Source organism: Cynoglossus semilaevis, chromosome 19 (assembly GCF_000523025.1).
Source record: "Cynoglossus semilaevis isolate Cse_v1.0 chromosome 19, Cse_v1.0, whole genome shotgun sequence".
Classification (NCBI taxonomy): domain Eukaryota; kingdom Metazoa; phylum Chordata; class Actinopteri; order Pleuronectiformes; family Cynoglossidae; genus Cynoglossus; species Cynoglossus semilaevis.
The window spans coordinates 15911552-15922817 of NC_024325.1; the positions used below are offsets into that span (position 1 = coordinate 15911552).

An 11266-nucleotide genomic window follows, 5' to 3' on the forward strand; every position below is an offset into this window, starting at 1 on the left:
GGGCGCGGTGGCCGCCCCGGCTCTCAGCTGTGATAACACTGTTCTCGCTCTGCTGAAGCCGTCAGTCAGCAGAAGGAAAAGCTTTTTTTTTTTAATCATCCGTCCACGACAGAGGCTGGAATTATTCATCCACAGTCGGTGGGTTTTTTCTCGGGAAGCCCCCGGATCTCAGGTGTCTGTGGGGTTGAATTAAAGCCAAACCAGCCGCATCATCACACCAGGGCTCGGCTCTGTTACAGCTCTGTTACGGCTCTGTTACAGCTCTGTTACAGCTCTGTTACAGCTCTGTTACCGCTCTGTTACAGTACAGCTCTGTCACGGCTCTGTTACAGCTCTGTTACGGCTCTGTTACAGCTCTGTTACAGCTCTGTCACGGCTCTGTTACAGCTCTGTTACGGCTCTGTTACAGCTCTGTTACGGCTCTGTTACAGCTCTGTTACGGCTCTGTTACAGCTCTGTTACGGCTCTGTTACAGCTCTGTTACGGCTCTGTTACGGCTCTGTTACAACTCTGTTACAGCTCTGTTACAGCTCTGTTGTCGACTGCTGTGTGGGATTATGTACCGTATAATCTGTAGAAAATAATGCCTCTAAAAACCCCAAAAAATGAGAGAGAGAAACTCAGATCAAAATCTTTCTTCAATTCCTGTGTGTCGTGTTCAACTAAACAGGCCCAGGTTTCAAACTGACTCAGTCAATTTCGAGTCATTGATCTCAACTGGAGCCGACCGGATCAAAGTGATCACTGATCAGTCTCAACAAAGACGTCAACAAAAAGAAAGAGAAAGTTCTTCTTCCTGGATTCTGACACTACATAAATCCTTCTCTACTCCGTCTGATTTACTCCCCCGTCATCATCTGATACTTGGAGATGTAAACAGAGTACTGCGTTGAGTACTGCGTGCAGTACCGTGTGGAGGACGGAGGACTCTGAACCAACGACCTGTCATCCCTCAGCATCAGCTGATTAACATGGGAAAAGACCCCCACGGTGCTTGAAGAAGTGCTAACGGCAGCAGGAAAGTGTGGGGCGCTGACCTTCACAGACCGACGGGCGCAAACGGCTGCACGCTGCACAAGTGATCGCCGTGTCTCGGCCTCAAACACTTTCACATTCGGTGATTTTTATGTCCCGCGTTCGGGGAGTTGGCTCCTCACCCGGGCTCTGGTTCTCCGGCAGAGACTCAGAGACTTTGAGGCGATGCAGTAACAGTGGGTTTTACACTGATGATAGCACTGATTTGTTCCGTCAGTTCCGTCCATGAGATCAGGTGCTTCTGTGAAAACGTATACTTTTATGAGGTCCATAATGTTCCTCTCCATCGGTGTTATATAGACGCTGTAGTCGTTAGTGCAGTTATATGTTCTGGCCTCGAATTGTTCACTGATGATGTTGAACTGGGCTGAGAGTCAGGGGAGGAATCCACCCTCACCCCCCTCCCACCTTGTGTCCCCCCCTGGACTGTAAGCAGAAGATAACGTTTAAATGTAATGTTTTTCTGTAAAACATGAATAATAATAAAACAGTAACGACTGTATAATTACACAATCATGCAGGTTAGTCGCTCACTGGAGCACAAGAAAACGCAGTCGTTTAGAACAAAGATTTCCAACCCCTGGGTCACAGACCACTAATGGGACAAAGAAATAAATTAAAAAAAAAAAAAATATATATATATATACAGTAAATACTTTATATATTTTTTATAAACCTAGTTATGCGTAAATATATAATAATTATGTGTAAATATAGAATGAATATATGTAAATCTATATATATTATAGAATTACATAAATATTCATTCTGTGTATATATTTACACCTAAGCACGTATATATGTATATATATACAGTTTGTTTATACATACTGTATACAGATAAATACATATATATACATACTATATATATTTGTATATATATGTACTTATATTTAAATATATACACATATATACTGTATGAATCAATATACAGATTGAATTTGTTTTTGGACCCACTTTTAGGCCATGAGCCACAATTTGAAAGACTGTAATTCACATCACATATCTATGAATATATCACTGCAGCACCATACAGGATTTTCCGGCTACAACAAGCGTCCACACACCCACAATGCAGCGCTGCAGGCCTCCGTTCTCGTTACAATTCATAATCGTCAGGCCTGAAATACGACACTCCATTATGAAGAGAAAATACTCATCCACGTAATGAAAAGTACAGACATAAAACTCTCCTCCCAACGCCAGGAATCTGATTTTTACACCCCCCCCCCCCCCACCCCACCCACCAAGAGGAGCGGGCGGGGCGGAGCCGCACCGTCTCACTGTGTCCAACAGGCCGTGCTGCTGCACATTATGTCAAACTCATCCTCATCTGGGGACAGAAATAATGAGTACAGCCAGTAGAAATCCAAGTGGAGGCAGTTTCCCCTGCAGGGCGTTTGACAGAGCCCTCTCTCTCTCTCTCTCTCTGTCTCTCTTCCTCTCTCTCTCTCGTTGCTCTGTCAAGTCTTTCGACATCAGGGTTGTTAGGATTTACAGTGTTTGGCTGCTCTTGCCCGACTATATTCTAGCACTAGCTGCCTGGGCCCAGCCAACATGTCCTCTGCCACAGCTCTGCAGGCAGCCACCGACAGCCACCGACAGCCACCGACCTCCACCGACCGCCACCGCCAGCCACCGACATCCATCCAGACGTTCACCTCCACTCCTGAATTTACGAGTGCCGGGGAAATACATATTCAATAATGAAACAGAAGTGATTTATCTGCATTTGTCTGCTTAAATGATGCCCACGTTTTCGCTGTGCGGGGTGTGAACGCTGCAGTAAATAAACCTAAGTACGGGAGCGGCGTTCCGAGCCAAGACGCCGAGCGGAGCGGCAGAAGTGCGAGACGGTGTGTTTGGATCGACTTCTTTTCTCCCCGAAGAACAGCACAAGAGGAATGGCTCCGGGTAATTTAGCAATGGAAGCCATAAAGTCCGCAGCGCTGTACCATACAGTACTGTACTGTACTGTACTGTACTGTACTGTACAGTACTGTACCGTACTGTACCTGCTCCTCTCTGATGAACGACTCTCCACTATAATCTGATTAACCTGTGCAGCTCTGTAGAAGTTCACACATTCATCGGTACCAGTGACTCTCAGACTCTCAAGAGTTTCTTAAGGAAAATAAGACAATTTTCTAATTTTTTTTGTTATATATATTTATATATATATATAAATATATACATTTTTATATATAAATTATATTTATATTTTTTTGTTATATATCTTATTTTGTTATATAAAGAATAGCCTGATTAGATTTGATCAGTTCTGGTGACCTCTATTTGAATACCTGGCAAACCTACGTGGGGTCGCGACCCATAGGTTGCAAAATATAGGGTTGAAATGATCTAATGTGCATATAAAAATGTTTGACATGAAAATATAAATGACAACAAAAAATAACCTTTAACAGGGAAAAATATTGAGTTTTTTTTTTTAGCTAATTAATTCCGTATTAAAGTTCAGGTTCAGGTTCGACCAGTTTGAACGGACGCCACGGTCTCAGGTGGAATGGATTTTGGAGGAAACTCTAAATTTACCGGCGGAGCCGGCGACCACAGCAGATCATCCATAATGAACAGCACCTGTATTTTTAGAGCAACAGAAACCAGGTCTGTAGTCACATGGTTTCCCACACATATCTGTGACCCCGACACAAAGTACCGATGACAATTCCACTGTAAATTCAGGATCGGGCCAGAACTCACCCACCAAATGTCAGGTCGTCCATAAAAAAAAAAAAAAAAAAAAAGCAGCTGTCCCTGGTTCTGATTGTCACACCGTTTTATTTGTAGAATATTTATCGCACCGCGGGGTAAACTAAAGTGGGGAGTTATGATTACAGGAGGTAATTAATCTGCTTCTGGTACAAACTGTTGTTGGAGTTCATTCTGGGCCACAAACCCTCACCCCCCCGCTCGCTCTCCCCCATCAGCTGGTGGTGTGGAGTCGTTACCAACGGCAACAGGAAAAAAAATGTAAGAAAAAGTCAAGTTGGTGTGTGATAACTGTTGATGTAAAATACCAAATGTTTCTGACTCCACTAATTAGGCTAATTAGCTGTGAAGTATTAAGAAAAAAGAAAAAGAAAAATTGCTGCTCAGTCGCTGCGTGGTCGTTAGCGACGCCCTGGAAGTAGCCTTAAAAGTTTGAAACGTTACTCCACTATTATTAAAGTTCAATACTTTAGAAAATCAAGCCGCTTCTGAACGAGGTTTGACATATAATTTCCAACAGTACCATTATGGTCAGCGATACTAGAGCATATTCTGCAGCAGGTTAGGGAGATAAAGGACAAAGGTGTGAATTAGAAGCTGATCCAATGACAGACATAAATAACCACAGGCTGTGATTGACAGCTGGAACATCACAGGTTCATCACAGCATAACAAGTTCAATATGTCCCGTGTACTAGCATCTCTGTGTACCAGCATCCCTGTGTACTAGTATCTCTGTGTACCAGCATCTCTGTGTACTAGTATCTCTGTGTACCAGCATCCTTGTATACTAACATCTCTGTGTACTAGTATCTCTGAGTGCTGGTTTCTTTGTGTACTGGTATCTCTATTTTCTAGCATCCCTGTATACCAATATCCTTGTGTACTGGTATCCCAGTGTACTAGTATCTCTGTGTAATAGCATCCCTGTGTACTAGTATATTTGTGTACTAGTACTGCTCTGGTCAAATTGAAAAAAAAAACAAACAAAACCCAACATTTTAACAACCTTTCCGTGCCAGTTTAGGTGTACAGTGTACAGCAGTACACAGGCCTGTGTGTCCCACTCCATCAACCTCAGCAGTAGTACATGAGTATTACTAGGTTTTATTTCCCAGGTTCACTGTAGTAAAACTCCTCATCCTGGGCCTCTGTGGCCACAGCCTGACCTGAACGCAGCTTTAACGTGATCAAAGTAACACAGACGAACTCGTACCATCTTCCGATGCCGATGTTTCCTGCTCCTGCGAACCTTGTGGAGGAATCGGGAGCCCATCTTTTTGGCGTACCACACGGACATGAACATCCTGCTCCAACAAACGCTGCTGCTCCTCAAGAACGACAAACGGTTCCAGGGACCCGGCGTTCAGACGAGCGCCACAAGTGTCTGCTTTTCACACGTACCTCAGAGACCACGAGGTTCAGGCCGTGCCATGACGGTCCCTCAGAGACCGGGGTGTCCAAGTATTTAAGGATGTCTCCAAAAACCGTGCTTCAGTCTTCGGACGGAGGATCCAGGCAGGCTGACGTCACAGAGGAAGCTCGATATCCTCCGCCAACCCAGGGCTCCAGTTAATAAAGTCCAGATTATACAGCAGAACAAAGCTCCTGTTATTATCTCTACTCCAGAACCGGCGGCGCGGAGAACGGAGAAGAGGAATTTAGAAAAAAGGAGGCCTCCATTCCTCTTCTTCTGTGGCTTGGACTGCCACAGCGGTGCCTCCCTGCTGCTCTGAGCTCAGTGAAAATGCAGTTCATAATTTCTGCTGCTACTGTACTCAACCCCCGCCCATCCTGCTGCCAAGGGGAGAGGAGAGCGAGCAGCAAAGTTTGACGGCAATTACTTAGCTGTCTGGCTGTATAATGTGGAGGCTGGTGATGTGAGGGAGGGGGAGGATCTGTGCCTTGGCCGGACATCGAAGGACAAGCGGCTCAGACTGAATGGACTCGTCCCAGACTACAGGCTACGGCGGCTACGATGTCTCCATTTTAAAAAACAACTGAAGCTGTGTGTGTGTGTGTGTGTGCGTGTGTGAAACTACTTAAGGTGAATTATTGAATGAAAAGTCTTCGGCCATCTTTGTTTTTTTTTTAAGGTGAATTATTCATGCAACGCAATCAAACATGTTCATGAAGGTCATGCTAGCACGATGTCCCCCTGGTGGCATGATCGTGTTGACACACGGTTGGTAACGAAATATCAATCTTATATAATTGAATCTTTCTCATTAATTAAAATGTATTTTATCGGGAAAAGAAATTTAAAGTCCCTTGTAATTAACATGTGGTTCCTTTAGGGATCGAACCTAGAACTTTCTGCAGGTAAGGCAGGCGTGACGACCGCTGCACTGTGGAAACTGATTAGCTGTAAAAAATTGATTTCTTGAAAGACATTTATTATGTTTAATCTCTATTAAATTAATAGACATAAGGTCATTTATCTCAGTAATGAGTGAACACTACATTTCCCATGAATCATAGCAACTACGGCAGGAAGTAGATGTGTCAAAGTGTCAGCCAGAGATGTAGAAAAGCTTGTTTGTTTTCTAAAACTTATAGAAATCTCTCCCTCCAATACTCCGCTCTGATCGCCGCAAGTCCAGAAGTCACCTCTAGGTGGTGCTTTTACATAGCTGTTGACCCCTGTTCTACACAGTCGTTGTCTTCTGCTGACCAATGGGCTCAAGGCTTCACTAGAACCATCTGGACTCTACAGGATGAACCTGTGACCTTTGACCTCCAGTTAGTCTGAAATATCGATCGTCGTCGTCTCTGCTTCATATTAATCCATTTCACCAAACAACGGTGGAGAAGAAAGTGTCTTCAGATCCTGGTCCAGACCAGACTGGTACCAGTGACCGTGGCAGTGTCACTGGTACCAGGTCTAGAACCGACCCTGAGTCTGCGGTGACAGGCTCAGATTCCAGGTCTTGAATCAAAACCTCAGACTGAGAATTTCTGTGTTTCCCAGTGAAAGCTGAGACGTGTGTGTGTCTGCAGCCGGAGGGGACGGTCGACAGTCGACACCAGGACGGACGTCCGTGGACCGCAGTCGAAGACAGACCTCAACAAACTCAGAGATGTCGGGATTTTTAAAAAGAAACCCTTCTTCGACTGAAAAAACCAGAACGTCTTCCTCAGCTCCACGGCTGAGTGACAGGTGTGTGAAGTACAGCAGCAGTGAACAGACTGGTGTGAGGACAGGCTGAAGGACAGTCTGTCAGTGGACACGTCCTCTGATTGTCCCTCAACAGTCAACATTCGGATCTTTCTGCTTACATATTTTCTTACAATCACCAAACTCAGCTCGCTCCGGATCTTTTTGCTTACATATTTTCTTATTTCATATCTTTCTTTTTTTTCATGTATCTCCTTCACCGTCTTACCCACCGCTGCCCCCCCTCACACACACACACACACTTACACCCCCTAGAGGACCTGAGCTGCCGCTGCACAGTAATTACACCAAAGCTGCAGAGACACATTTAAACATTTATTAAAGGGAAAATAAAGGAGGACGGAGAGAAAATGAAGATAGAAATCAGATCCAGAGCAGACAGCAGCGTGGAGCAGAGAGGAGGGGAGGGAGGGAGGGAGGGAGGGGAGGCAGGGAGGGGGAGTGTCATGTAGAACTCTGGGGAAATGGGAAAACGTTAATTGAATCCATATGTTTCTGATTTGATGCCAGCTGCCGTGCACGTGTCCTACAGGGTCCCACTGTGGACTCTGCTGTGACAGGTAACAGGATAGTCCCTGACTGTCATGTAACTGGAGTGTAACACTAACTGGCGGGGGGGGGGGCAGGGGGGGGTGAGGAGGAGGAGGGGAGTAGGGGTCCAAACAAAACCACCACAACACGCTGTCTTTGACTGGAACGTCAAATTAGATTCTGCCCAGTCAGGTCAAAGTTCTGCAGGGACAGCGTTCAAAACAGCGCCCCCTCATGTTGCAGACAGGACTAATCAACAACACCCCAGAGACAAATCCTACCCATAATTCAACAGGAGCCCCAAACAGGAAGTGACAACCTCCTGAATGAAGACACATCAGATCAACATCAGTGACATCACCACAGACGGTCATGCACATGGAGGCGACGCTGCAGTGCATTCTGGGTACGTAGGGTCCCCACTGCAGCAGTGTGGAGTGAGAGATGCAGATGAAGACGTTACTGATGAAGCTGGAACTGCACGTGCAATGATGGCCAACAGGAGGCGCTGTTAGACAGGACGTAGTCAAGGTCAAGGAGAGCAGACGGAAACAGTGTCCAGAGACAGAGACTTGGACACAGTGATGTCTCCGCCGTGATGACATCATCACCTGCTGTTTCCTCCTGTACTTCTCTTAATTGTTGGCTGTTAATAAACCTCTTTATATTGTTTATTTTTATATATATATATATATTTTAGTGCTGAGGAATGAAATCTTCTGCCAGTGTTTTTGTCCTTTGTCGTTTTTGCAGGACAGACAAAATCATGGGAGTAATTCACGGCACATAAGGCTAAGACAAACTGTCTGATCATAAAACGCTTTTATTGGAAAATCAGCGCAGCCATCACTTCAAGGTTATGGAAGTGGCTACACGGTGTAACACTGACCCCTACAGGATCCTGCAGTTACGGCTCATTATCAGCATCTTTTTTTTTTTTTTTAATCTAAATTTAATACCATACCAAATATCTCACACTAGGTCAAATATCAAGTGTTTAAAAAAAAAAAAAATTAAAAAAATTTTCTGGCGGGCTAAAACAAAGCTATTAAATTTTGTTGTTTTGGTTCAATTCCTAGAAATTTTTTTTAGTTTTTTTTCTGGTTATTTTAGTCATATTTTAATTTATACAAACTACAAATATAGGTAATATTTTAGTTTTAGAGATCGACCTGAACTGGACACAGAACTACTGTCGTCAATCACAGTGCAACACGTCCAACAAACCACAAAGCATTGTGGGAAATTCTAATGTGGAGAATATTCTGGAGAAAATGTGTTTCTGTTTTGGGTCGTTAGCATAACAACAAACGCCAGTGTCAACCTCCACCAACAACAGGAAACATTCAGCAGCAGTTTGGTGATTTAGGGCTAAAACAAAGCTGGAGGTGAAACAGGACGGTGTCAACGGTCAGTGATGTAGAAAAGTCAACAGACAGAAGGACGGACGGACGGACGGACACAGCTACACAGAGGATGAGGCGTAAAAAAAAAACCAAACTCAAATGGGACGATGAACGATGGAGCGACACGGTGAGGTGACGGAGCGACACGCACGACTTTTTATCGTTCTTACCAGAGTGGAAACAGCAGAGGTGTACATTGGAGTGTGTCCTGTCGACATCAACACAGGCTGTGAAGAAACAAGGGGGTAAAAAGGGGGTAAATCTGGGGGGTGAGGGCAGACTGAGGGCTCTAGAGTCTGTACCAAGACTGAGGAAATTTTTTTTTCTAGCACTAAAAATATTTAATTATGGGGAAGAAAAAAGTGGTGAGGCCATGGTTTAGTGTACAATGATGGGCCCCGGGACCAGACTTTGGACCAACTCAGACAAGATTCTTTCTAAACTAAACATAGACTGGAATTTTTAGCTAATATTGGTGGACTTTTATGGGCCACATGACGTGGGCCACATGATGGTCCTTCAGTGACAAGGACAAGGTTTTAAATATAGGGTGTACGGCACCACAGCTCAACCTCTGCTCTCTGCTGCTCTTTACACCAGAAACCTCCTGGTGGTCGGACAAGAAACACTGGAGCTGTACGACGTGTGAGTGAATCCACCGGGGCTGTATGATGGCAGATCACTAACAGCTAACGCGCTCGTACAGTAACTACAGTACACACAATCGTTACTGCGATCTTGTTCCCACTGATGTCAGCTGGATCTTCTTACTGATTGGCCGTTCGCCCCTGACTCCTCCGGTGAGATGACATCATCGCCTGGGTAACATGAACTGGACCGTGGACCAGAACTGACCCACAACGTTCTTTTGTTTTGATAAGAAAATGGCGACTTAGAAAAGCCTGGTGGTAAGGTTTGGAACTTCACCCCAATCTCCCCCCCGATGACATCAGTGATTTGTTATTGTCATAAATAAAGATTTTTCAAGTCGTCTAAGAGAATGCTGAGTACGTTGTAAAGTAATATTATTTTGAGCAGTACAAATATGCAGAGATGGGACCAAGTCCTTGCTTTGCAAGTCACAAGTAAGTCTCAAGTCTTTGCACTCAAGTCGGAGTCAAGTCTCAAGTCAAAACAGTCAAAGTCCGAGTCGAGTCCAAGTCATGACTGAAAAGTGTCAAGTCAAGTCCCAAGTCCTGCCGTTTCTGTTTCGAGTCTTTCTAGTCCTTTTCAAACAAAAGCACTTTGGGTTTTAGAGAAAGTATCGAATCATGTCGAGTCAAGGGGCTCAAGTCCAAGTCAAGTCACGAGTCATTGATGTTAAAGTCCAAGTCGAGAGGCAAGTCTCTTTACATTTTGTCAAGTCGAGGCTAAAGTCATACAATTGATGACTCGAGTCTGACTCGAGTCCACACCTCTGCAAATATGTAACTAGTAACTCGTTCTCCCTGAGACAGTACTGAGTGGAACTGAGTCACTGAACGGTGTTCGATCCCCACAGAACGCGTGTCGGTAAAATGTCCGTCCTCCTCTGATCCAATCAGAGCGGGTTTCGTTTCAACCGCCGCCGCCGTGAAGCGTCTCTGTTTGTGATGTAACGTTCTTCTCAGGATAAACTGATTTGAGGCCTCGTCCTATTAATGGTTCAGGTGATCGTGTTACACACTCAGCCCTCCTGTCCTTAACCTCTGATATCACATTACCCAGCATGCAAAGCAAAGGCCAGATTTCCTCATAAATATATTATAATCCCATTAAAGGTCATCAGATCTGAGCTGAGGTCAGTGATGGTGACTACTGGACTGGAACTGGTACTGCTGTGTGTGTTAGTGTGTGTGTGTGTGTTTGTGCAGTACCTTGACAGGAGAGATGTGTGTGTGCGGTGTGTAGCCGTGAATGGCCTCCATGGCGGCGAGGTTCTTGTCGCTCATATGAAGCATCTCGGCACTTTTCCCTGGAGCCAGATGTGCTGGGCTGTGCTCCAGGGGGGGCGTCTCCTCATCCTGGTACCTGTACTTCTACGGATACACACACACACACACACACACAGTAGTGATAGTATTCAGGGATGACAGGAATACACATAATACTGCAGTAAATTATCGTCCGTCCATTCACCGCGTCTTCAATCAAGTTCTTTTACAGTAACGGAGGGAACGACTTCACAGTGATGCTAACGGAGATGCTAATGCTAAGTATATAAATATACATATATACACATATATGTATGTAAATAGATATATATGTATATGCATACATAATGTATTTACATATATATACAGTACATATATTTATACATACATATATTTATATATGTTTATATTTTTATATTTATATACATATAAATATAAAAATATATATTCATATATATTCATATATATGTAAA

At 44.3% G+C, this 11266-nt stretch overlaps 1 protein-coding gene across 3 annotated transcripts in view; it reads right to left on the reverse strand.

Annotated features, from left to right (window-relative positions):
* Positions 1-8582: 8582 nt before the first annotated feature.
* Positions 8583-11266, reverse strand: part of LOC107990071 (disks large homolog 4-like) — a 43399-nt gene continuing 40715 nt past the window's right edge. For all 3 annotated transcript variants that reach the window (XR_001761639.2, XM_017041815.2, XM_017041814.2), the window contains 2 exons: positions 10737-10898; positions 8583-9107 (listed from right to left, as the gene is read on the reverse strand). Coding sequence is in view for 2 of the 3 variants with exons in the window: in XM_017041815.2 (XP_016897304.1) it covers positions 8976-9107; positions 10737-10898 (294 nt within the window). In the remaining variant the exon portion in view is untranslated. The remainder of the gene's footprint in view (positions 9108-10736; positions 10899-11266) is intronic.